At 42.4% G+C, this 26,240-nt stretch overlaps 1 protein-coding gene across 15 annotated transcripts in view; it reads right to left on the reverse strand.

The window, feature by feature from the left end:
- Positions 1 to 26,240, reverse strand: part of adgrl2a (adhesion G protein-coupled receptor L2a) — an 852,977-nt gene that overhangs the window by 88,308 nt on the left and 738,429 nt on the right. For 12 of the 15 annotated variants that reach the window (XM_073062547.1, XM_073062548.1, XM_073062549.1 and 9 more), the window contains 3 exons: positions 12,440 to 12,543; positions 6,039 to 6,224; positions 5,497 to 5,535 (listed from right to left, as the gene is read on the reverse strand). In XM_073062547.1, the coding sequence (XP_072918648.1) occupies positions 5,497 to 5,535; positions 6,039 to 6,224; positions 12,440 to 12,543 (329 nt within the window). The remainder of the gene's footprint in view (positions 1 to 5,496; positions 5,536 to 6,038; positions 6,225 to 12,439; positions 12,544 to 26,240) is intronic. The other 3 variants (XM_073062560.1, XM_073062559.1, XM_073062552.1) reach the window with 1 other exon arrangement.

A 26,240-nucleotide genomic window follows, 5' to 3' on the forward strand; every position in this document is an offset into this window, starting at 1 on the left:
CGCGCCATAAGTAAGTGGCGCATTGCACCCCAGTGATAATAATAAAAAAGTAAGCCTACTCATGCAAAAAGTATTAACCAAAAATCGATTTATAGAAAAAAAATCTATAACAGGAATTTAAGTAGCTTAGAGCTAGAAATGGGTTTTACTGAAAATAAATCTAAAACTTAGCAATTATTTTTAGCGATTTTATTATTTCATGCACATCTTTTGGTGAATGCTATCTTCTTTCACATTCATCTGTTTTCAATTTTAAAAAATGTTCAATGAGTCAAACTAGGAAAGAAGGGCTTTTGCTCTGCAGTCGTTCCATAACTGTTCAATACGCATTTGATATTTGTTTGATCCCGAGGCGCCAGGCATCTGCACCAGCGGTGCGTCGCAGGTTTTTGCCAGTCAGTTTACAATTGACACTCGTGCGCTACGGAGTTGTGCTTTGTTCGTCCTTTGTGTACGTTTGCAATTTTGTACTTTTTCAAAAATTAAGCCTTGTTTTTACATTCAGTTACCCATCACAATGCAAAAGAAAATGAGCAAAAGAAAAGCAGCAAGTGATAGTAAGCGTGAATTCAATGAACAGTGGGAAAACGAGTTTTTATTTATAGTGGGTCCGTCAGGAAAACCGTTGTGCATTGTTTGTGAAAACACTTTCTCACATAATAGAAAACATGATCTTAATAGACACTATAAAACACAACATCAGACTGAAATAGATGGAAAACTGAAGCTAGTGCTTGGGTCTGAGTTATGGAAAGAATTTGTGGTTAAGAGAAAGGAAGAAATCAAAAGAAGACAAAATATTTTTGTTAAAAGTCTCATTAGTGTTTATCTTGTTTTTATATTAAATCAATATATCATGTAAAAATGCTAAATATGTCTATATTAACATATTTTTGCAAGAATTGAATGGGGTACAAGAGTTGTGTGGCGCATCTGAACTCGTGCGTGAAAAAATTGACGCATGGAATGTAAAAGCTTGGCCACCCGAGTTAGGTATTTAATTTTTTTTAATATTAATTGATGGGATGTGGGCATCACCAGCTAAGTCAGCATTTATTGCCCATCCTGGCTGCCCTTCAGAAGGTGGTGATGAGCTGCCTTCTTGAACCGCTGCAGTCCCCGAGGTGCAGATACACCTAATTATTTGTTTAATTAGGTTGCCACAGTACTGTTGGCCAAAGGGTGTAACTGGGCATTGTGAGAAAGTAAGTAGATAAGTAAAGATGATTGTTTAATGTTTGTTTATTGTTTAATGTCATTTCCTGTACACAACTGTAAAGGAGAACAAATAATCGTTACTCTGGATCTGATGCAGCACGAAAAAAATGAGAAAGAACACAATAATAATAATAAAAGACACCAAGTACAAATATAAAGCACAGTAATACACATAACATACACAATAATCTCTAAAGGTAAAGATAAAATCGACAGATGAGTCACAGATAAATAACAAACTATAATGCATAAATGAAATATTGTAAAATACTGAACAAATAAACCAGTGACACTTTGAATACAGTGTAGCAGAGAGTTCAGAAGCCTAATGGCCTGGGAGAAGAAACCGTTTCCCATCTCGACAAGGTGACTGACAGGAAATGATAAAGTAGTGGTGGGATGGTGTGTGTCGGGGTGGGTGAATGTGATATCATCAGCCTTACTGCTTGGGGTAAGTAACTCAGTCTGGTGTTCCTGGTGTGGACGCCACGTAGCCTCCTCCCTAATGGGAGTGGGACAAAGAGTCCATGAGCAGGGGTGGGTGGGATCCTTCATGATGCCACTGGCCCTTTTCCAGCACCTTTCTGTATATATGTCCTTGATCGCAGGCAGGCATTCAATATTGGAGATTGTGGTTCTCAGCTGGCAGAAGAGGAATGAGAACTTCCTTTGCCCTTGCTTTTGTAGACCAACGTGGATTAACGAACGTGATGTTCATCCATTTGCTACCAGTGGGTCAATGACGAGACAGAAACGATCCTTCCGGACTGCAGTCACCAAATCCATAGATCAAGCACTGATAACGGTGTCATATGACTGCTCTACACAAGGCGCTAAATAAATTCAAAATGCCCTTGGAAGCTCATTCCAAAGATCGATTGTTGTCTTAAATGTCTCTGCCTGTGAACAAATCATTGATACGGTATTTTGTGATGCAAATATAAACGTTATGCTATTCTTGAAGAAGGTGTACCATGGAGAGCTTTCTAACTGGCTGCATCACTGTCTGGGATGGGGGGGGGGGGGGGTGGCGGGTGCCATAAATGCACAGGATCAAAGTAAGCTGAAGACAGTTTTAAAATTAGTCAGCTCCACCATGGGCACCAACCTCTGTAGTATCTGGACATCTCCAAGGAGCGATGCCTCAAAAAGGCGGGGTCCATCATTAAGGATCCCCATCAGCCAAGACATGCCCCCTTCTCATTGCTATCATCAGGAAGGAACTACAGAAGCCTGAAGGCACACACTCAACAATTCAGGAACAACTTCTTCCCCTCTGCCATCAGATTCTGAATGGAAATTGAAACCATGAACACTACCTCACTAATTTCTTTAAATTTTTTTTGCACTACTTATTTAACTATTTGATATATATATATATATATATATACTTAATGTAATTTAGTTTTTTTCCCCTTTATTTTCATGTGTTGCATTGTGCCGCTGCCCCAAAGCCAACAAATTTCACGACATGTGCTGGTGATATTAAACCTGATTCTGATTCCTTTGGAGCCATAGATTCAGAGCGTGGAAACAGGTCCCTCAGCCCTGAGTCCGAATCGAACATCAAACACTCATTTACGCTAATCCCACACAAATCCAAGTTCACTTACCCCACATTCTACCATTCCAAAACACTAGTGACAATTTGCCATGACTTTGCAACTCATTGCACTTTCACCATCACTGTAATACTTTATTCCTGTATTCTGTTATTGCTTTCCCTACTATTACATCGAGGCAACAATGTGATGAAATTATCTGTATGGATGGCATTCAAAATAAGATTTTATTTTACTGCACATTAGTTAATGTGACAATAATAAACAACCTTAATTTACTAATTTATAACAGCCAATTAACCTACAGACCCCTGTGTGGTAAGGATGATCTCTCTGTCTGTCTTGTTATGCCCCTTGCACCTTATTGTCTATCAGCACTGCACTTTCTGTTACAGTTTATTCAAAGTTCCAAAAGTTCAAGATGCATTTATTATCAAAGTATGTATAACATATACAACCTTGAGATTCATCTTCTTGCAGTAAACCTCAAAACAAAGAAACACAATAGAATTCATGAAACCACCCCCCCCGCAAACAAAGACCAGCAAGAATCCAATGTGCAAAAAAAAAGAACAAATCATGCAAACAGTAAAATAAAATGAATAATAGACAGAACAAGAACCACAGAGTCCCCGAGCACGAGTCCTCGGACATGGAGCCTGTTCAGTGCCGAGCTTAGAGAAACCAGTCCAGAAGCCCGCTGGCTGCAGGCCACAGCTGCGGAGTCTGTAATTCGGTGCTGACTAAATTACACTCCATTATTGCTTTACCTCAACATACTTCTGCAATGAGTTGATCTGTATGAATGGTAAAATAAACTCTTTCATTGTACCTTGGTACATGCGATATGAATAAACCGATTTGATTGGCCAATTCACAATGGCCAATTAACTTACAGACCTCTTTATGCAAAAGATGGACTCTTGATCTCACAATCGACCTTGTTATGGCTTTTGCACCTTTTGGTCTCCCTGCACTGCCCTTCCTCTGTAGCTGGTACACTTTATTCTACACTGTTATTGTTTAAATCATTACTGTGTAAAGATTTGATCTATAGGAACAGTATTCAAGAGAAGCTTTACACTGCATCTCGGTGCACGTGACGATATTAAACCAATACCAATTTACAACGACTAATTAACCTACAGACCTCTTTATTCTGAAGAGGAATCTCTCAGTCTATCTCACTGTGCACTTTATTGTATAAGGTGCTGTATACATAATTCAATAATAAATGTGAGAATAATAAACCAACTTAATTTACAGTGGCCAATGAACTTGCAGACCTCCATGCTAAATAACTCTCAGTCTATCTCACTGTGGACTTTATTGTCTGCCTGCACCGCCCTCCCTCTGTAACTGTAACACTTTATTCTGCACTCTGTTATGTTTTCCTTTCGTATCTTCTCATTGTACTTACATATGAAATGATCGGTCTGGAAGGCAGGCAAAGAAAGCTTTTCACCGTATCTCTGTGCTTGTGACAAGAATAAACCTGGCATCACCTCCAAGAGGACCAATGTTGTTGTTGTGGTTTGGAGGCTTGTGTGCCTCAGCGACCCAGAGAGCTATGTTGGCTGGAGTCAGGACCTTGTGCTTTAGTTCTTAGTAGAGTCACCTATGCCAAACAGGTCAAAGGGCAGAGACCGGGCTAAGAGTGGTCCACTGGCTTTCCACACTCGGGGGCTCAGCTCAGGGCTAACAATCCTGACTGGTGAAACAAAACTGTTATGGAAACAGCAATGAAGAGTCCTTCTATACAAGCAGAGACAGAACATAGAATATAGAAATCTTCAGCACATTACAGGCCCTTCGGCCCACAATGTTGTGCTGACCAGGTAACCTGCTCTAGAAACTGCCAAAAATTTCCCTATCACATAGCCCTTTATTTTTCTAAGCTCCATGTACCTATCAAAGAGTCTCTTTAAAGATCCTATTGTACTCGCCTCTACCATCGCAATGGGCAGTAAGTACCCAGCATATCCTTGGGATGAGATTGGAACCTGGGGCACCTGAAGAAGCACATACAGTTACATGGAGATTGTGCAGACTCCACACAGACAGCACATGCAGTCAGCATTGAGTATGGGTTAATGGAGTTCTACTACCAATTCTTGCTTTCTGAATGACAGCACTGTGAGACGTTACCCAGGACAATCCCTGATCACACCAACGCACAGCCAGTAAAAACAGAATTAATAGTCCAACAGACAACACAGGGATTTGCCTTTGTAGAAAAAACAGGGATGATAATCAGCCTCCTGTACCATCAGGAAAGGGATACAGGAACCTGAAGACACACACTCAAATTTTCAAGAACAGCTTCTTCCTCTCTACCATCAGATTTCTGAATGAACATTGAACCCATGAACACTGCCTCATGGTATTTTTTTGCTCTCTTTTAAAAATTTTCTAATAAATATTTCTGATTGTAATTTATGGTTTTAAAAAATTATTATGTATCGCAATGCTCTGCTGCCACAAAACAAAACATTTCACTACATATGCTAGTGATATTAAACCTGATTCTGAGAAAATACAAGGATGATACCAGATGGCAAAGAGAGGCAGGAAGGACAGCATTGGTGAGGGTGCCGAAGGGAATAGAGGGAGGAAGAAAAAGCGTCATGCGACATATCCAGCCAAGCAAGAGGCAACAGTTTCGATGGGGACAAGGCAGACAGACTAAAGAAAAATCGACATCACAGTATGCTACCTTAATATATCCTCTGCAAGTCTTGTCTCTTTTTTGGAGCTTTTCCAGTTGTGGGAGGCAGAGAGAGAGAGAAACAGAGAGAGCGAGAGAGAGTGAGAGAAAGAGTGAGAGAGAAAGAGCGAGCGAGAGAGAGAGAGAGAAAGAGCGAGAGAGAGAGACAGAGAGACAGACAGACAATGTGGGAGAGAGAGATAGAGAGACAGAGACAGAGAGAGAGGGAGGGAGAGAGAGAAAGAGATAGAGATGGTGGAGAGAGACAGAGAGAGAGAGAGAGAGCAGGGAGACACAGAGAGGGGAGAGAGGGGGAAGAGAGAGAGAGAGAGGGACAGAAAGAGGGGGAGGGAGAGAGAGAGGGAGAGAGAGAGAGGGAGAGAGAGGGAAAGAGAGAGAGAAAAAGAGGAGAGAAAACATGTGGTTACTAAGGAGAGAGCCAGCGCTGTAACATCATCAGAGTAGAGAGAGTCACTCACTTTGCAATCATTATCCACAGAATGGGAAGCTCTGACCCGAGGCTTTTGGCCTTCATGACCCACTGTCCTTACCTTGGTAAAGCTGCGCCCCAGAGTGTCCTTCTCGCTTGGCCGCAGTTCCTGGAGCTGGGCATCCAGGATGTCGACCAGTTGCTCCATAAGCCTGACCGACGAGCTGACATCTCCCGCGTAAATGGGTCCTTTGGTGTGCTTAGCCAGCTCATTTGCTAGGTTAGCAGCATTCTCCCCGCTCCTGATCTGTGAACACAAGTTCAAAAGTTCAAAGTAAGTTTATTATCAAAGGACATGTACAGTGCCTATAAAAAGTATTAACCCCCGCACCCCGGAGATTTTCATGTTTTACAACATCGAATCACAATTTTTTTTGACACTGATCAGCAGAAAAAGACTCCATGTCAAAGTGAAAAAAGATCTCTACATTAGTTACAAATATAAAACACAGAATAATTGATTGCATAACTATTCACTCCCTTTAATGTGACACACCCAATCATCTCTGGTGCAACCAATTGGTTTCAGAAGTCACATAATTAGCTAAATAGAGATCACCATGTGCAGTCAAGGTATTTTATTGATTGTAGTAAAAATGCACCTGTAGCTGGTATCCTAGCAAAGACTACACCATGAAGTCTCCAAGCAACTTCATGAAAAGGTTATTGAAAAGCACAAGTCAGGAGATGGATACAAGGAAGTTTCCAAGTCACTGAATATCCCTTGGAGTACAGTTAAGTCAATCATCGAGAAATGGAAAGAGTATGGCACAGCTGTAAATCTGTCTGGAACAGACCTAAAACCTCAAAAACGGAGTGACTGTGCAAGAAGGGAGGACCACCAAGAGACTTCTGACATCTCTGGAGGAGTTACAAGCTTCAGTGGCTGAGATGGGAGATACTGTGCGTACAACAATTATTGCCTGGGTGTTTCACCAGTCACAGTTTTATGGGATAGTCGCAAAGAGAAAGCCACTGTAGAAAAAAATGCTAATGAAATATTAACTAGCATTTGCCAGAAAGCATGTGGTAGACTCTGAAGTCAGATGGAAGATGGTTCTACGGTCTACTGAAACTAAAATTAAGCTTTTTGGCTCTCAGACCAAATACCATGTTTGGCATAAGCCAAGCACTGCACATAACCATAAACACATCATCCCTACCGTGAATCGTGGCGGTGGCTGCATCATGCTGTGGGGATGCTTCACTGCAGCAGGCCCTGGAAGGCTGGTGAAGGTAGAGGGTAAAATGAATGCAGCAAACTACAGGGAAATCCTGATGCAGTTTGCAAGAGAACTGTGACTTGGGAGAAGATTTGTTTTCCAGCAAGACAATGACCCCAAGATTAAAGCAAAAGCTACATAGGATTGGCTTAAACACAACAAAGTTACTGTCCTAGAGTGGCCAATTCAGAGTCCAGATCTCAATTCAACTGAGAACTTACGGCTGGACTTGAAAAGGGCTGTTCCCTCACGATCCCCAAGCAATCTGACTGAGCTTGAGCAGTTTCATAAAGAAGAATGGGGAAAAATTGCAGTATCCAGATGAGCAAAGCTGATAGAGACCTATTCACATAGACTCAAGGCTGCAATTGCTGCCAAAGGCACATCTACTAAATACTGACTTGAAAGGGTATGTAATTATGCAATCAATTATTTTGTGTTTAATAACCCTAATAAATTTAGACCAATTTGTAGAAATTTGTCCTGACAAAGGGTCTCGGCCCGAAACGTCGACAGCGCTTCTCCCTATAGATGCTGCCTAGTCTGTGTTCTACCAGCATTTTGTGTGTGTTGTTTGTAGAAATTTGTTTTCCTGCAGACAAGAAAGAGTCTTTTTCTGTTGCTCAGTGTCAGGAAAGCCAAATTAAATCCTCTGTGATTCAATGTTGTAAAACAATAAAACATGAAAACTCCTGGGGAGGAAGGGGAGCAAATATTTTTTTATAGGCACTGTTTGTCACCATATACTACCCTGAGACGTGCTGATTAATCATAAACCAATCGACCTCTGCTTTAAATATTTCCAATGACTTGGCCTCCACAGCTGCCTGTGGCAATGAATTCCACAGATTCACCACCCTCTGGATGAGGAAACTTTTCCTCAGCTCTGTTCAAAATGGACGTCCCTCAATTCTTACACTGTGCCCTCTGGTTCTAGACTCCCACATTCAAGGAAACAATATTAGATAGTAGAGCAGTGAGCCTATGGAATTCTTTACCACAGGCAGCTGTGGAGGCAAAGTCTTTATGTATATTTAAGACAGAATTTGATAGATTCCTGATTGGTCAGGGAGGGCATGAAGGGATATGGGTAGGAGGGGAAGCAGGAGAATGGGGCTGAGACAAAAATTGGATCAGCCATGATGAAATCTTGGAGCAGACTCGATAGGTCAAATGGTTTAATTCTTCTCCTATATCTTGTGGTCCTGTAAATTTCAATGAGATTCCCCACCTCCCGCCCCTTCATTCTTTTAAACTGCAGTGAGAACAAGCCCAGAGCCACCAAACACTCCTCATACGTTACCCCTTTAATTCCTGGGATCATTCTCATAAGCCTCTTCTAGACCCTAGGCAGCACAGCCTTTTTTTTTAGTTAAAAATCCCAAAACCAATCACCGCCCTCCTAGAGCGGTCTGAATTTAACTCATTAAAATAAATTGGCTAGAGTCTGGGAAGATGTGGGAGGTAACAATTTGAGTATTTCACATTTTTCCACTGACAACAAACCTCATTGTGGCCTTCCATGAGCTGTTGTGCTCCTTTGTGCCGATGAGGATGAGAGAGTGTCAAAACTTTTGGTTCGATTTAATATTGAAGGTTACAATATGCAACCTGAAGTTTTACTCTTCACTTTTTTTTTTTTGCTCTCCTTTTGTTGGAGATTAATCTAGATTAGAGTTGTTAGATTAATCTTGGAATAGGTTTAAAGATCGGCACAACGTTTTGGGCAGAAGGGCCTGGACTGTTCTATTTTCAATGTTTTATTAAGATGACCAAACAGTTGGAATCACTGTCGACAAGCCTGAGTATTCATGGATCCATATGGAGCTTTAGCCAACCTCGAATGGCCAAAGGCCCTGATCAATTAAGTAATGGTCATTAACTCATTAAAACAACTGAGAGTTTTTGAACAAAATGTCAGGTAGCCATGATATTTCTGTCTGTGGCAGCTTGCTGTACAGAGATTTCAAAAATGCTTTATCGCTTGTGTTCTATAAATGCACTTCCTTCTTCTGGGCCACGTGTGCTTTGAGACTCCAGAGCGATAACATCATCGCTGTTGATTTCGTGAGCCCCATTGGACTGTGAAATATTTGGCCAATCTCTCAATCATATTTGCACAGTTTGAAAATATTACTTCGAGATTAAATGACTCAGAAACTGATAAAGGGATTCAAACTCTATTTGCAGTCCTCTTTGAAAGCAGCTGTCTTGCCCACATGTTAATTTCATATTCGAGTATACTTGGCAAACATTCTTTCAATTCCCAATGGCTAACCATGCCGTGCAAAAGAAAACTAATTACGTCCATTCCTTCAAAGGCCTTGGTTTGGTTCTTAAAACTCCAGTTTCTAAACATGAACCATAAGTCATAGGAAAGAATTAGGCCATTCAGCCCATCAAGCCTGCTCCCCATTCTGTCATGGCTGATTTATTATCCCTCTCCCTATTCTCCTGTTTCTCCCCGTAGACTTTGACACTGTCACTAGTAGTGTGGTGGTTAGCACAACAGTTTATAATACAGGTGACCCAGGTTCAATTCCCACCACTGCATGTAACTTCCCCCTGTGACCACGTGGGTTTCCTCTGGGTGCTCAGGTTTTCTCATACAATCCAAAGATGTACTGGTTGGTAGGTTAATTGGTAATTGTCATTTGTCCCATGATTAGGTTAGGGTTAAATTGGGGGATTACAGAGCGGCACAATGGGAAAGGCCTATTCCGTGCTGTATCTCAACAAATAGATAAAATATTTAATCAAGAACCTAGCAACTTCTACTTTAAATATACCCAGTGGCTTGACCTCCACAGACGTCTGTGGCAATGAATTCCACAGTTTCACCACCTCTGCTAAAGAGATTCCTCCTCGGAAATAATTCAAAAAATCTGTAACTTTGGTATTCGATGGTTGGGTTGAATTATTCTCCAGTCTTGAAATTAACTTGCAAACTTTTCGTCACCATACGAGGAGACATCATCAGTGCACTGTTAATTCTGACGTGTCCTCCAAACGCTTGGCCTTTATATACTTATCAATCACCTGATTGTCGTAATTACAGATCAGTGATGAAGCGTTTGCAAACAAATTGCCTAGATCAGAGAACAACTCAACCCAACCAAATTCCTCCTCAACTCTGTTCCAAAGGGACATCTCTCTATTCTGAGGCTGTGCCCTCTGGTCCTAGACTCCCCCACTATAAGAACTATCCTCTCCATGTCCACTCTATCTAGGCCTTTCAATATTCAAAGTCTATTAAGACTGAATATAGTCAGATTCCTGTGGATAATAAACCATTGTGGAAGATAGATCTTTAAAATATGCAACGTTACTCTCCTCTTGAATCACACAGGGCACATATAGAAACACAGAGAAATCCATAACATCAGTGGTGACAAATCGGAGCAGTGGGATAGTATAATGGCTGGCAACTCCCTTTGAGCACAGATAATCACCAGTCAGTGTTCGATTCCCACCACTGCCTGTAATGATCTGATCTGTATGAACAGTATGCAGGACAAGCTTTTCACTGTATCTCGGTACATGTGACCATAATAAACCAATCCCAGTCATGGAGTGACCACAACATAACGCAATTGCACATATGGCAACAAAATTACTTTTGCCTGTTTTGAGGGAAGGTGGCATAGTGGTTAGCAACAACATTTTACAGTACCAGCAACCTGCGCTCAATACCCATTGCTGCCTGTAAGGAGTTTGTACATCTTCCCCGAGGCTACCTGAGTTTCCTCTGGGTGCTCTGGTTTCCTCCCACAGTCCAAAGACGTACCGGTTGGTAGGTTAATTGGTCATGGTAAATTGTCCTGTGATTAGGCTCGGGTTAAATCAGGGGTTTGCTGGGTGGTGCAGCTTGAAGGACTGGGTGATCCTGTTCTCCGCTGTATCTTTAAATAAATTTTAAAAAGTAAATGAAGATATAGCTGGGCAAGTGGACAGTATGTTTGGCACAGTAGTGTAGTGGTCGATGCATCGCTTTTCAGCCCCAGTGATCACCCATCGGGGTTCAATTCCCGCCTCTGCCTGTAAGAGTTTGTACCTTCTCCACATGACCCGTGGGTATCCCCAGCGTGCTCCCCCATTCCAAAGATGTGTGACTTTGAATTAGCGAGTTGTAGGCGTGCTATGTTGTTCCCAAAGTGTGGCTACACTTGCAGGCTGCTCAGCACAATCTTTGCTGATTTGATTTTTTTAAATTAAGTGCAATCATGAACAATAGCCAGATCAGAAACGCTGATCAAGTCAACTAGCTCCCAAAGAGAGCTCTGATAGGCCAGTCAGATGGTTCGCTGCTGGCGAGCGATGCATTTCTCTGCACGTTTCAGTATGTTTCACTGTATGTTTCGATGCCCATGTGGCAAATAAAGCTAATCTTTCTTTGTAGAAAAGTAATGAATGTATCTCTTAATTATGTGTATGTTTATGTATTGCTCTGTACTGCTGCCACTAAACAACAGATTTCACAACATGTGGAGAGGATGTTTCCTACAGTGGGGGAGTCTAGGACCAGAGGACACAGATAGAGTGGATGTGGAGAGGATGTTTCCTGTAGTGGGGGAGTCTAGGACCAGAGGACACAGATAGAGTGGATGTGGAGAGGATGTTTCCTATAGTGGGGGAGTCTAGGACCAGAGAGGACACAGATAGAGTGGATGTGGAGAGGATGTTTCCTATAGTGGGGGAGTCTAGGATCAGAGGACACAGATAGAGTGGATGTGGAGAGGATGTTTCCTATAGTGGGGGAGTCTAGGATCAGAGGACACAGATAGAGTGGATGTGGAGAGGATGTTTCCTATAGTGGGGGAGTCTAGGACCAGAGAGGACAGCCTGAGAATAGAGGGGTGTCCTTTTAGAATGGATGAACTTCTTTAGTCAGAGAGTGGTGAATCTGTGGAATTCATTGTCAAATCATTGGGTATATTTAAGGCAGAAGTTGATAGATTTTTGATTGGTCAGGGCATGGACGGATATGGGGAGAAGGCAGGAGATTGGGGCTGAGAGGGAAAATGGATCAGCCATGATGAAATGGTGGAGCAGACTTGCTGGGCCAAATTGTCTAACTCAGCTCTCGCGTCTTGTGGTGCTGTATGTCAGTGATATTAAACCTGACTCTGATTATGATTCACTCACCCAACTGTAAAACACTTAAAGATCCCTTTAAGCCTCAATCCTCAGCACATTAGTGCTGGCTGGCATTTAGACATGGCAGGAACTCACAACAAACCTTCTGAGCCACTTGGTTCACCCAGTGCGAGGTACAGTTGCTCAAGTCCGGACCCTTTGGGTTCCACGTGCCAGTGGTGATTACACAGAGGTAAGTGGCTGTGCCTGTAAAAGATGAATTAAGAAAACTCTTAGACAACTTCCCCTCTTCCCCTTCTTCCATGGTCTTCTGTCCCATCAGATTCCCCCTTCTCCTCTTTCAATGAGGCATCTATTATTCTTCTCTTAAAAAAGGGCAAAGACCCAACAGAGTGTTCCTCGTATAGGCCGATCTCTCTGCTCAATGCGATGTAAAGATCTTAGCTAAAGTTTTGGCTCATAGATTAGAAACCGTTATTCCCTCCATTATCTCTGATGACCAAACAGGCTTTATTAAAAACCGTCTCCCTTTTTTTAACATTCGGCGTTTATTTAATATCTTATACTCAGCTCCAACTGGGATTCCTGAATGTGTTATTTTCCTCGATGCGGAGAAAGCATTTGATCGTATAGAGTGGAACTACCTTTTTGCAGTCTTAGAAAAATTTGACCTCGGCCAAAATTTCATCTCTTGGATCCAATTGCTGTACCTGTGTCCTACTGCTTCTGTTTTAACTAATTTTCAGAAATCCCAAGTATTTAATCTCAAACGTGGCACCCGTCAGGGATGCCCCTTAAGTCCCTTTCTCTTTGATTTGGCTATAGAACCTCTGGCGATAGCATTTCGAAACTGTCCTGAATTGACCGGGATTTGAAGAGGGGGTGTGGAGCATAAAGTTTCTCTCTATGCTGATGACTTATTACTCTTTCTCTCAAATCCATCTACATCCTTACCTCTAATGTTTTCACTTCTTGACCAGTTTAGCCAGATCTCTGGCTATAAACTTAACTTACATAAGAGTGAACTTTTCCCAATTAATAAAGAAGCACAAGAACTAACATTTCGTGATCTCCCTTTTAAAGTAGTCCATAATCAATTTACTTATCTTGGAATTACAGTCACAAGGAAGTTTAAAGATCTCTTTCGTGAAAACTTTGCCAATCTTTCATATACTATAAAACAGAGTCTGGTACAATGGTCACCTCTATCTATGTCTTTGGTATGTCGTATTAATGTTGTTAAAATGTATGTTCTCCCCAAATTTTTATACTTATTTCAATCTATCCCAATTTTTATTCCTAAATCTTTTTTTGATTCCTTAGATGCTATTATTTTGTCATATCTGAGGAAAAATAAGCGCTCTAGAATTAATAAAATCCATCTCCAAAAATCTAAAAAAGAGGGTGGCATGGCTTTACCTAACTTTCGTTTATATTATTGGGCAGCTAATATACGTTGTGCTACCTTTTGGTCTTTCTTCCACGGCCAACCCGAGTGCCCTAATTGGGTGGCAATGGAGTTGAGCTCCAATAAAGAATTATCTATCTCTGCACTTCTTGGCTCTGCACTCCCTAGTAGTCTGCCCAGATCAATAGCTAATCCTCTTGTTAGACACACTTTGCGTATATGGGCTCAGTTTAGGAAATGCAATGGTTTCCATGGTTTTTCCGTTTCCAGCCCTGTCGCACATAATCACCTTTTTTTACCTTCTACATACGATTCAGCATTCCATGTTGGGTATAGGAAGGGCATTAGACATTTTGAAGATCTTTTCATTGATAATCGCTTCGCTTCTTTTCAGCAGCTCTCTGTTAAGTTCAATCTGCCCAATGCTCATTTTTTTAGATATCTCCAAATTAGACACTTTATTGCTCCTTTAATTCCTAACTTTCCTGAAATGCCTGCGAAAAATGCTGTGGACTTATTTCTTTCCATTAATCCACTAGGTAAAGGTTTAATATCAATTATTCGAGATAAATTAGCAGCCTTACGACGGGCCCCTGTGGATAAAATTAAAATGGCCTGGGAGCAGGATTTAAATACCTCCTTATCCGATGAGAGCTGGGACTCGATTCTCAAATCGGTTAACTCAACCTCTCTTTGTGCTCGCCATTGCCTTTTAGAGTTTAAGATTGTTCATAGAGCCCATTTGTCTAAATCTAAACTATCTCGATTCTACCCTAACAATAGTCCGCTCTGTGATAAATGCAAGAGGGGCGTGGCCTCTCTCATCCATATGTACTGGTTCTGTCCTAGTTTGGAGAAATTTTGGAAAGATGTCTTCACTACGTTATCGTGTATTCTGAATCAGCACCTAGAACCAAACCCCTTAATTGCTTTGTTCGGTTTCTGGGGCGAGACAGATCTATGTCTGAGTCCGACCAAATGCCGAATATTATCCTTTGCCTCTCTTCTGGCTAGACGCTTGATCCTCCTTAGATGGAGCGATGTTGCCCCGCCCACTCATGCGCAATGGCTTAACGACATTATGGCCTGCTTGGACCTTGAAAAAATTCATTATTCAGTTCTCAATTCGGATCTAAAGTTCCATAAGGTCTGGGGGCCTTTTATCGAGTACTTTCATAACCTTCCTCTTGACTAGGGTTTTTTTGTTTTTTTTTTCTTTTTGGTCCCTTGCTTTCAGCTCCCTTTTTTTTCTGGTAGTAGGCATTATTATCCTCTGTTGCTAAGTGTATTCACAGTCTGGGAGTTTGATTGTCCTGAATTATACTCTCTATATTGTGTTGTGGTTGGTCTGGAGTTGTTTTTTTTTTGTGTTGTGGGGCTTGGGGAGGATACTAAGTTTACTTGTCTTCAACTTAGGTGCTTTTTTGTCAAATTCTCTTCCTTTGTAGCATATTGTCATTGTATGCTTAATTTTGCACTGTATTAATGTTCCTCATTGGGATTTGGGGTTTTTAATTTGTAAAATGTATAGAAAAACTAATAAAAATAATTTAAAAAAAAAGATTCCCCCTTCTCCAGCCCTTTATCTCTTCCACCAATCAACTTCCCACTCTCCTCCCCCCTCCCGCTTTCACCCATCACCTACCAACATGTACTTCTTCCTCCCCTTCAACAGCACCCTCCACACTTTCTTATTCTGACTTCTTTGTTCTTCCTGATACAGGGTTGCAGCCCAAAAAGTCGATTTTTTTCCTGTTCATAGATGATGCCTGACCTGCTGAACTCCTCCAGTACATTGTGTGCGTTGCTCTAGATCTCCAGCATCTGCAGTGCCTCTTGTGTTTACAACTTGCCATTTATTTTATTTAGAAATATACAGTGTGGGACAGGTCCTTCTAGCTCAATGAGCCACAACACCCAGCAACCCACCAGTTTAACCCTACCTAATCACAGGCCAATTTTCAATGATCAATTGACCTACTAACCAGTGCATCTTTGGACTGTGAGAGGAAACTGGAGCACTTGGGAAGGAAGGTACTTAACAGAGGGCACCGGAATTGAACTCCAAATCTGAGGTCATGAGCTGTAATTATGCCATGCCAACCACTATGCCACCATAGCACCCATGTGCTTACAAGAACAATAAAAAGCAGTGCATGAACTGTGGCTCGGCCATTTTGATTGCCCATGACTTCTTTCCAAATTAATCTTCCTCCTTAACGTACTGGGGGTCCAACACCAGTGACCCAGGTTCAATCCTGGCCATTGGTGATCTTGATTAGTACAGTACTATAATGGTTAGCATCATGCTTTACAGTTCCAGAGATCACGATCGGGGTTCAGTTCCACAGCGATCTCTCAGATGCTAATCGAGGGTGTTTTTATCTTTTTTGAAACTTCTTTTTAATGATCACAAGACAGTGCTGGACATGAAAAAACTTCAAGAACTGCAGACCTACCCCATCAGTGAGCTGCAGGTTGGCACTGAAGCAGGGCTTGGTGCAGATCGTGTCACAAGCTGCTACAGGGAGTCATCGGGGTCTGCACGCAGAGGCAGTGTGCAGCTTGACAGCAAGTGATTGTCTTGGATGTTTCTCTAGCCATCGCAAGACCCTGCTGAACTTTGGTAATGTAATATACTGCAAGTCCATTTCCCACCTCGACTGGAAAGACAGACGGTTGGGAAGCTGCATGACCTCAGATGTAGCGATGACTAGGCCTCAAGCCGTGGGCTTGCCTGTTGCAGCAGTCTGGGAGAGGAGAGGCCAGAGGCGGTGTAGCACAGCATCAATGCTGGGTTAGGGGCTGAGCCCTCCTGCCAGTGCTGCCCTCCAGTGCTTGATTGATAGAATGACAAGCTGGATTGTGCTTGTTCTTGCTGATAGCACCATCGATTTACAGGACGTGTCAGTCAGGGATTTGGGCTATATATTTTTTTATTTGCATGACTGTATGTTTATTGGTTATCCTATATGTGCTAAATCTGCCTTGTGCTGTGTATTGACTGTTGGTAATATGTTTAGCACCTTGCCCCGGAGGAACTCTGTTATATTTGGCTATATTCATGGGTATTCATTAATAGTTGAATGATAATTAAACTTCATGGTATGAAAGGGTTAACATTTGAGGAGTGTTTGATGGCTCTGTACTCGCTGGAGGTTAGAAGCATGGGGGGGTTTGGATCTCGCTGAATCTTATTGAATTATTGAAAGTTCTAGACGGCGAGGACACATGGAAGATGTTTCCTATAGTGACGACAACCTCTGACCAGAAGGCACAGCCTCAGAATACAAGGACTTCCCTTTTGAACAGAGATCAGGAGAAATTTCTTTGTATAACTTGTAAAATTCATTGCCACAAATAGCTGTGGAGGCCAAGTCATTGGGTATATTTAAAGTGGAGGTTGAAAAGTTCTTGATTAATCAGGGCATAAATGGTTACAGGGAGAAGGCAGGAGAATGGGGTTGAGATGGATAATATATCAGCCATGATGGAATGGCGGAGCGGGCTTGATGGGCTGAATGGCCTAATTTTGCTCCTACGTTTGATGGTGATTTCTATGGACAGCATGCAAAAACACAAAACTTTTCACTGTACACGTGACAATAATGAACCAATTACCCAAAAACAAATGGTCGACATTTGAGACAACAAGGCGTGGAAGGCTCTTGGCCAAATGCTGGTAAATGGGATTGGTGTACATTGGCAAACTGGGTGGCAGGGATGAATAGGGTTATGGGCCTGTTTCTGAACTGCATTTCTCTGAGATTCCATAATACATCTGTTAACTGGCATCCTACATTGATTGATTTAGTTAGAGATACGGTGGCTGTTTAAGGTTGTCATAGCTGTGGGTGGTAATGGTGGCAGGCTCCGACTACCTATTAAATGGTATGCGCCTCAAATAGCCTCGGACATCCAAGCCCAGCTCCTGACCTTCACATGTGGCTGAGCTACTAAGTCTGCCAGAACTGACAAGAAGAGAGGCAAAGGTGGGTTACTGGCACCTTAAAACCAGTCACGTCAGGCAGATGGGGCAGCTTATCTGGGAGAAGGAAAACTTGGATCTCTAACCCACTGCTACACTCATGGGGAAGGCTTCAGGAGTTAACCCCGAGGGGGAAAAATCAGGAGCTGAAGTCCCTGAGGCAGTCCAACTCTGACTGGCAGCTCCTGCGACACTGCTGGTGACAAAATGGCATGCTGCCATTCCTTTAGCTTCATCAGATGTACGGAGAGGGGGAGCTTGCTACATGGGCAACAGCTTGGTCTCCATATTGTACTGCCGAGGCTTGAGTATCTAGACAGCCAGGATGCAACATCCACAGTTGACCCTGACCCACAGAAGCCTCACTCACTCCAGAAATAACAGCGTGGAACAGGCTCTGCTGGCCCAACAAGCCGCGCTGCCCAGCAATCGCCCGATTTAACTGTTGTCTACTCGCAGGACAATTTACAATGACCAATTAACCTACTAACGAGTCCGTCTCTGAACTGGGGGAGGGAACTGGAGTATCTGGAGGAAACCCATGGGGTTCACAAGGAGAACTTACAAATTCCTTACTTGGGGCACTGGAACTGAACTTAGGCCCTGAGCTACAATGGTGTCACGCTAACGGCTACGTTACAGCGTCGCCCCATTCAGAGATCCGGCCGAAAGAACCCTTGCTAATTACACCTATATGACCAATTAAACTACTAACCCGTACGTCTTTGGAATGTCGGAAACCCAGGTGCTCATGGGAAGAGCATACAAACACCTTACAGACGGTTGCAGGAATTGAACCCGGGTCATTGCCACCATGCTTCCAGTGCCAACACAGCATGCCCACCGCTTACTAACCAAGTCCCTACATCTTTGGAAACCCACACAGTTACGGGGAGATGGGTATAAACTCACTACTGGCGGCAGTGTGTACTGAGCCCTGGGTCGCTGGCGCTGTAATAACGTTACACTAACTGCTGCACCACCTTGCTGCCCAAAATCAGTATTGTGACAAAAACAGCAAAAACAGAATCACCAAGGGAGGAGTTAATTCAGTCTTCCAAGAGGTGCTCCTTTTAGATTTCTCTTTGCAGCAAAAGTTGTGATTGTTCGTGATGTGAATCAGAATCCATTTATTATCACTGACATATGTGAAGAAATTTGCTGTTTTGTGGCAGCAGTACAGAGCAAGATATAAATATCACTACGTTTCAATAAATAGATAGATACATAGACGGATTGACAGACGGACAGATACTGCAAAAGGGAATAGTAAGATGGTGTTCATGGTCTGTTCTGAAATCTGATGCTGGAGGGACGGGAGCTGTTTCTAAAACACTGACTGTGAGTCTTGAGGCTCCTGCACTTCCTCTCTGAAGGTAGCAATGAGAAGTGAACTATATGAATTTTTTTTAAGCCTCTTGTTAATGAGCTTGGAAGTGCGGGGACTGATGTGTCACGGAGGGCGAATGGAGTGGTGGAGGGAGATGTTGGAGATGCTTGCTCCTGAGCATCACTGAAACTCCAGCCTCTCATTTATCACACCTCCCGCAGCCACCCTGCGCTGTGAGAAAGCAATTAGTTATTTTGGCTTTGGAGTGGTTGTTGTTGTGTTGGCAAGTTCGGGAGGCACGGTGAAACTCCAATTACCCGGCACTTGATTGCTTGGAAATCCCAAGAATCCAGTTTCTGGCTTTCTTCTAGTCCTGGAATATGAGTCTCAAATGCAAAGACTGAGGTTGAGGGATGGAGTGGATGGGGAGAGATGGGGGAGGGATGGGGGGAATAGGGAGAGGCAAATGGGAGGGAGACAGATTGAGAAAGAAGGGGCTAAGCAAAGACAAACAGAGAGGGCAAGAGGCGAGGGAGAGAATGTGAGTGAGTGAATGTGAGAGAGAGAAAGACAAAAGGAGGGGGTGAAAGAGAAAGGGGTGGTAGAGAGATGTGAATGGGTGGGATAGAAATTCTGCAGGTCTCACAACAATTGGTGGAGTTGTGGACAGTGGGGAACTTGTTAAGAGTGGATATCAGTTGTAGATATGGGGGTTGGGGATGGCAGATAGAATTTAATCTGGGAAGCCAAATTATGAAAGTAGATGGACGGGAAGTGTATGGAGGGTTGTGATGCTGGTGCCGGTTGATGAGATCCGGCAGAATAATAGATTAGCATGGACTAGATGGGCCAAAGGGCCTGTTTCTATGCTGTAGTTCTTTGATTTTGGCCTCTACAAGCCTCTAGGAAAGAATATTCCAGTGATTCCCCATCCTTTGTTCCAAGAAGTACAGGGAACAAGCAAGAACAATGAATTGAGAACCAATCCAATATGTGTCATAAATTAGCAGCTGTGTTAATCCAGTATTAGATGCTAATAGACAGCACCAGTGACCAACAGTGCATTTCATAGCATGCTTAATATCACAGGCTCTCCCAGTTGTACCTAAACACAGTTTATAACGATTACCCTTTGGGGAACTAAAATGCCAATTTAGCTGATTATTAGGAGATAGATCCAATTAACTCCAGTGCGGGAGTCAGACATACTCTGAGCTTTTCAATAAGTGGTGTCAGTGTTGCATATGGTTTCAGCTCCACCACGAAACCCTTCACAGTGGGGCTGATGGCACAAGATGCATCAAGTGCCAAGAATTTCTGGTTCCTGCAGGGCGCAAAGGAGGATTAAAAGGCACAGAGAGCCTGTCCAATATACGGGTCTGAAATTAACAATGTTCTGCTGAAGGAACGAGGTGTTTCAAAGTTCACAGTAAATTTAATATCAAAGTATGTATACATCATCATATACTGCTCTGAGATTCATTTTCTTGCAATTACAAGAAGATAAAGAAACACAATAGAATTTATAGAAATTATAAATAGCAAAGACTGACAACAAAAGAGGCCAAGTTGTGCAAATAATTAAAAAAAAACAAATAAATAATACTAAAAATATGAGCTGTAGAGTCCTTGAGAGTGGGCCTATAGGCAGTGGAATCAGTTCAGAGTTGAGGTGAGTGATGTTATCACACTGGTTCAGGAGCCTGATGGTTGCAGGTAATAACTGTTCCTGAACCTGGTGATGTAGGACCCAAGGCTTCTGTACCTCCTTCCTGATGGTAGTACTGAGAAGAGAGCAAGGCCTGGATGGTGGGGGTTCTCATTGATGGATGCTGCTTTCTTGTGGCAGCACTCCTTGTAAATGTGTTCAAAGTGGTTCGTAAGGACTCTGCTCAGGGTGGGGTGAGACAGATTCAGATAGATCCCTTGCTGATTGCAAAAGTAACAGCAGTCATTAGTTCAGAGAGAGATGAGGCCGGGGAAGGGGAGGATGTCACAACAGGGACAAGTGAGGAGATTATGCTGAGAGGCATAGAGTCATATAGCAAAGAAGACTATAAGATATGAGCAGAATTAGGCCATTGGGCCTAGCGAATCTGCTCGGCCATTTCTTTCATGGCTGATCCATTTTTCCTCTCAGCCACAATTCCCTGCCTTCTCCCTGATGCACCATCAATAACTCTCTGAGACGTGAGGCGAGATATCAGCTTTTATTGACTGGAAGAAAGAACAAGCAGCAATTGACCACCATGCTACATCCTGGAGACTGAGGGCAGGGCTCAGGCCCCAATCGCCTTTATACAGGGGTCTGTGGGAGGAGCCACAGGAGCAGTCAGCAGGGGGCGTGTCCAGACAGGTATATGTAGTTCACCACACTCCCCAATATCCCTTCATGTTCCTGACCAATCAGGAATCTATCACCCTCTGCCTTAAACAGACATAAAGGTGTGGCCTCCACAGCTGCCTGTGGCAATGAATTCCACAGATTCACCACTCTCAGGCTAAAGAAATTCCTCCTCATCTCCATTCTAAGTTCCTCTATTCTGAAACTGTGTCCTCTGGTCTTGGACTATTCCACCATAGGAAACATCCTCTCCACATCCACTCTATCAGGGCCTTTTATAATTTGATTCGTTTCAATGGTTTCTTCTGAATTCCAGTTAATACAGGCCCACAGTCAGCATGTGCTCTTCATATGACAAGCTATTCTATCTTGGAATCATTTGGTGAACCTCCTTTAAACCCTCTCCAGTTTCAGCACAACCTTTCAAAGATAAGTTGCCTAAAACTGTTCAAAATACTTCAAGTGAGGACTCACCAGTGCTTTATAAAGTCTCAACGTCACATCCTTGCTTTCAAAGTGCCTATAAAGAGTATTCACTCTCCTTGTAAGTTTTCGTGTTTTATTGTTTTACAACAATTAATCACAGTGGATTTAATTTAGCTTTTTGATACTGATCCACAGAAAATGACTCTTTCATGTCAAAGTGAAAACAGATCTGTACAAAGTGATCTAAATTAATTACAAATATAAAACACAAAATTCATTGCACAAGTATTAACCTCCTTCAAATCAACATTTATTAAATGAACCTTCAGCTGCAATTACAGCATTGAGTCTGTGTAGATAAGTCTCTATTAGCTTTGCACATCTGGATACTGCAATTTTTCCCCATTCTTCTTTACAAAACTGCTCAAGGTCTGTTAGATTGCATGGGGATCGTGAACCTTTCTTAAGTCCAGCCATAAATACTCAGTTGGGTTCAGGTTTGGACTCTGACTTTGGCCACTCCAGGACATTGTTGTTTTTATTAAGCCAATCCTGTGTAGCTTTGACTTTATGCCTGGGGTCATTTTCTTGCTGGAAAACAAATTTTCTCCCAAGTTGCAATTTTCTTGCAGACTGCATCAGATTTTCCTTCAGGATTTCCCTGTATCTTGCTGCACCGATTTTACCCTCTACCTTCACAAGCCTTCCAGGGCCTGCTGCAGTGAAGCATCCCCACAGAATGATGCAGCCACCACCATGCTTCATGGTAGGGATGATGTGTTTATGACGATAGAACAGAGAACATAGGACATGTAAATCATGCAGCACAATACAGGCCCTTCGGCCCACAAAGCTGTGCCGAACATGTACCTACCTTAGAACTACCTGGGCTATTCTATTCTATGCTCCATGTAGCCATCCAAGAGTCTCTTAAAAGACCCTATCGTTTCCACCTCCACCACCGTCGCCGGCAGCCGATTCCACGCACTCACCACTCTCTGCGTAAAAAAACTTACCCCTGACATCTCCTCTGTACGTACCTCCGAGCACTTTAAAACTATGCCCTCTCATGCTAACCATTTCAGTCCTGGGGAAAAACCTCTGACTAATCCACACGATCAATGCCTCATTATCTTTTACACCTCTATCAAGCCACCTCTCATCCTCCGTCACTCCAAGGAGAAAAGGCCAAGTTCACTCAACCTATTCTCATAAGGCATGCTCCCTAATCCAGGCAACATCCTGGTAAATCTCCTCTGCACCCTTTCTATGGTATGCCAAACACAGTACTTAGTCTGATAGCCAAAAAGCTCAATTTTGGTTTCATCAGACCATAGAACCTTCTTCCAGCTGACTTCAGTCTCCCAAATGTCTTCTGGGAAACTCTAGCTGAGATTTCATGTGAGTTTCTTTTTCAAAAGTGTCTTTCTCTTTGCCACTCTCCCATAAATCTGTGACTGGTGAAGCACCCGGACAACAGTTGTTGTATGCACAGTCTCTCTCATCTTAGCCACTGAAGCTTGTACCTCCTCCAGAGTTGTCATAGGTCTCTAGATTGACTTAACTGTACTCCAAGGGATATTCAGTGACTTAGAAATTTCTTTGCATCCATCTCCTGACTTGTGCTTTTCAATAACCCTTTCATGAAGTTGCTCTTTTAACTTCATGGTGTATTTTTTGCCAGGATACTAACTCATCAGCAGCTGGACCTTCAATTTTTACTACAATCAATTGAAACACCTTGACTGCATACAGGTCTACAAAAACAGATCTCCAGTTAACTAATCATGTCACTTCTAAAACCAACTGGCTGCACCAGTGATGATCTGGTGTGTCATATTAAAGGGGCTAAATACTTATGCAATCATTTATTTTGTGTTTTATATTTGTAATTAATTTGGATCACCTTGTAGGGATCTGTTTTCACTTTGACACAGAAGAGTCTTTTCTGTTGATCTGTGTCAAAAAAGCCATATTAAATCCACTGTGATTCAATGTCGTAAAACAACAAAAAACATGAAAACTTCCGGGGGGGGGGGGGGAATACTTTTGATAGGCACTGTATATTCTTGTCCTCTTGAAGTGAATGCTAACATTGTATTTGCTTTCCTCACCATGGACTCAACCTGCAAATTAACCTTCACGGAATCCTGCATGAAGACTCCCAAGTCCCTTTGCATGTCAGTTTTTGTATTTTCTCTCCATTTAGAAAATAGTCAACCCTTTAATTTCTTGTACCAAATTGCATGACCATCTACCACTTCTTTGCCCATTCTCCTAATCTAAGTCCTTCTGTAGCCTCTCTAATTCCTCAAAACTACTTGCCCCTCCACCTATCTTCATATCGTCTGCAAACTTTGCAAAAAAGCCATCAATTCCATTATCCAAATCATTGATGTATAACGTAAAATGGATCAATCCCAACAGAGACCCCTGTGGAACACCACTTGTCACTGGCAGTCAGTCAGAAAAGGCTCTCTTTATGCCCACTCTGTGCCTCCTGCCAATCAGTCACCGCTTTATCCATGCTAGAATCTTTCCTGTAACACCATGGGCTTCTAGCTTGTTAAGCAGCCTGGTGTGGCATCTTGTCAAAGTCCTTCTGAAAATCCATGCACACAATCTCAACTGATTCTCCTATGTCTATCCTGTGGAAATTACGTTTTTGAAGAATTCCAACAGATTTGTCAGCAAGATTTTCCCTTGAAGAAACCATGCTGACTATGGCTGATTTTATCATGTGCCTCCAAGTAACCTGAGACCTCATCCTTAATAATCACATCCTTGCTTTCACAGTGTCTATAAAAAGGTTCCTTTCTTCTTTCTCTCTTCCCTCTTGAAGAGTGGAGTTACATTTGCAATTTTCCAGTCCTTCAGAACCATTCCAGAACCTAGTGATTCTTGAAAGATCATTACTAATGCCTCCACAATCTCTTCAGCCACTTCTTTCTGAAACCTGGTTTGTACACTATCGAGTCCAGTTGACTTATTTAACTTCCGACCTTTCAGTTTCCCAAGAACATTCTGTCTTGTTAAGGTAACTTCACACACTTCATGACCCCTGACACCTGAAACTTTCACTCTGCTGCTAGTGTCTTCCATAGTGAAGACTGATGAATACTTCTTCAGTTAGTCCGCCAATCCATTGTACCCCCCCATATTACTAACTCCCCAGCATTGTTTTCCAGTGGTCTGATATCTGCTGTCACCTCTCTTTTACACTATGTATCTGAAGAAACCTTTGGTATCCTCTTTAATATTATTAACCATATAACAATTACAGCACGGAAACAGGCCATCTCGGCCCTTCTAGTCCGTGCCGAACGCTTGCTCTAACCTAGTCCCACTGGCCCGCACTCAGCCCATAACCCTCCATTCCTTTCCTGTCCATATACCTATCCAATTTTACTTTAAATGACAATACCGAACCTGTCTCAACCACTTCTACTGGAAGCTCATTCCACACAGCTACCACTCTCTGAGTAAAGAAATTCCCCCTTGTGTTATCCTTAAACTTTTGCCCCCTAACTCTCAAATCATGTCCTCGTTTGAATCTCCCCTACTCTCAATGGAAAAAGCCTATCGACATCAACTCTATCTATCCCCCTCATAATTTTCATAAAGTTATTTCTGCCTGTGGCCATCAAACTTTACAACTCCTCCCTCAGAGTGTCAGACACCCTGAGCCAATAGGCTGGTCTTGCACTTATTTCCACTTGGCATAATTTACTTATTATTATTTAATTATTTATGGTTTTATATTGCTATATTTCTACAGTATTCTTGGTTGGTGCGACTGTAACGAAACCCAATTTCCCTCGGGATCAATAAAGTATGTCTGTCTGTCTGTCTGTCTGTTTAAATACCTCTATCAAGTCCCCCCTCAACCTTCTATGTTCCAAAGAATAAAGATCTAACTTGTTCAACCTTTCTCTGTAACCTAGGTGCTGAAACCCAGGTAACATTCTAGTAAATCTCTTCTGTGCTCTCTCTATTTTGTTGACATCTTTCCTATAATTCGGTGACCAGAACTGTACACAATACTCCAAATTTGACCTTACCAATGCCTTGTACAATTTTAACATTACATCCCAACTCCTATATTCAATGCTCTGATTTATAAAGGCCAGCATACCAAAAGCTTTCTTTACCACCCTATCCACATGAGATTCCACCTTCAGGGAACTATGCAGCATTATTCCTAGATCACTCTCTTCAACTGCATTCTTCAATGCCCTACTATTTACCATGTATGTCCTATTTTGATTATTCCTACCAAAATGTAGCACCTCACACTTATCAGCATTAAACTCCATCTGCCATCTTTCAGCCCACTCTTCTAACTGGCCTAAATCTCTCTGCAAGCTTTGAAAACCTACTTCATTATCCACAACGCCACCTACCTTAGTATCATCTGCATACTTACTAATCCAATGTACCACCCCAT

Source organism: Hemitrygon akajei, chromosome 12, assembly GCF_048418815.1.
Source record: "Hemitrygon akajei chromosome 12, sHemAka1.3, whole genome shotgun sequence".
In the NCBI taxonomy this organism is placed as follows: Eukaryota; Metazoa; Chordata; class Chondrichthyes; order Myliobatiformes; family Dasyatidae; genus Hemitrygon; species Hemitrygon akajei.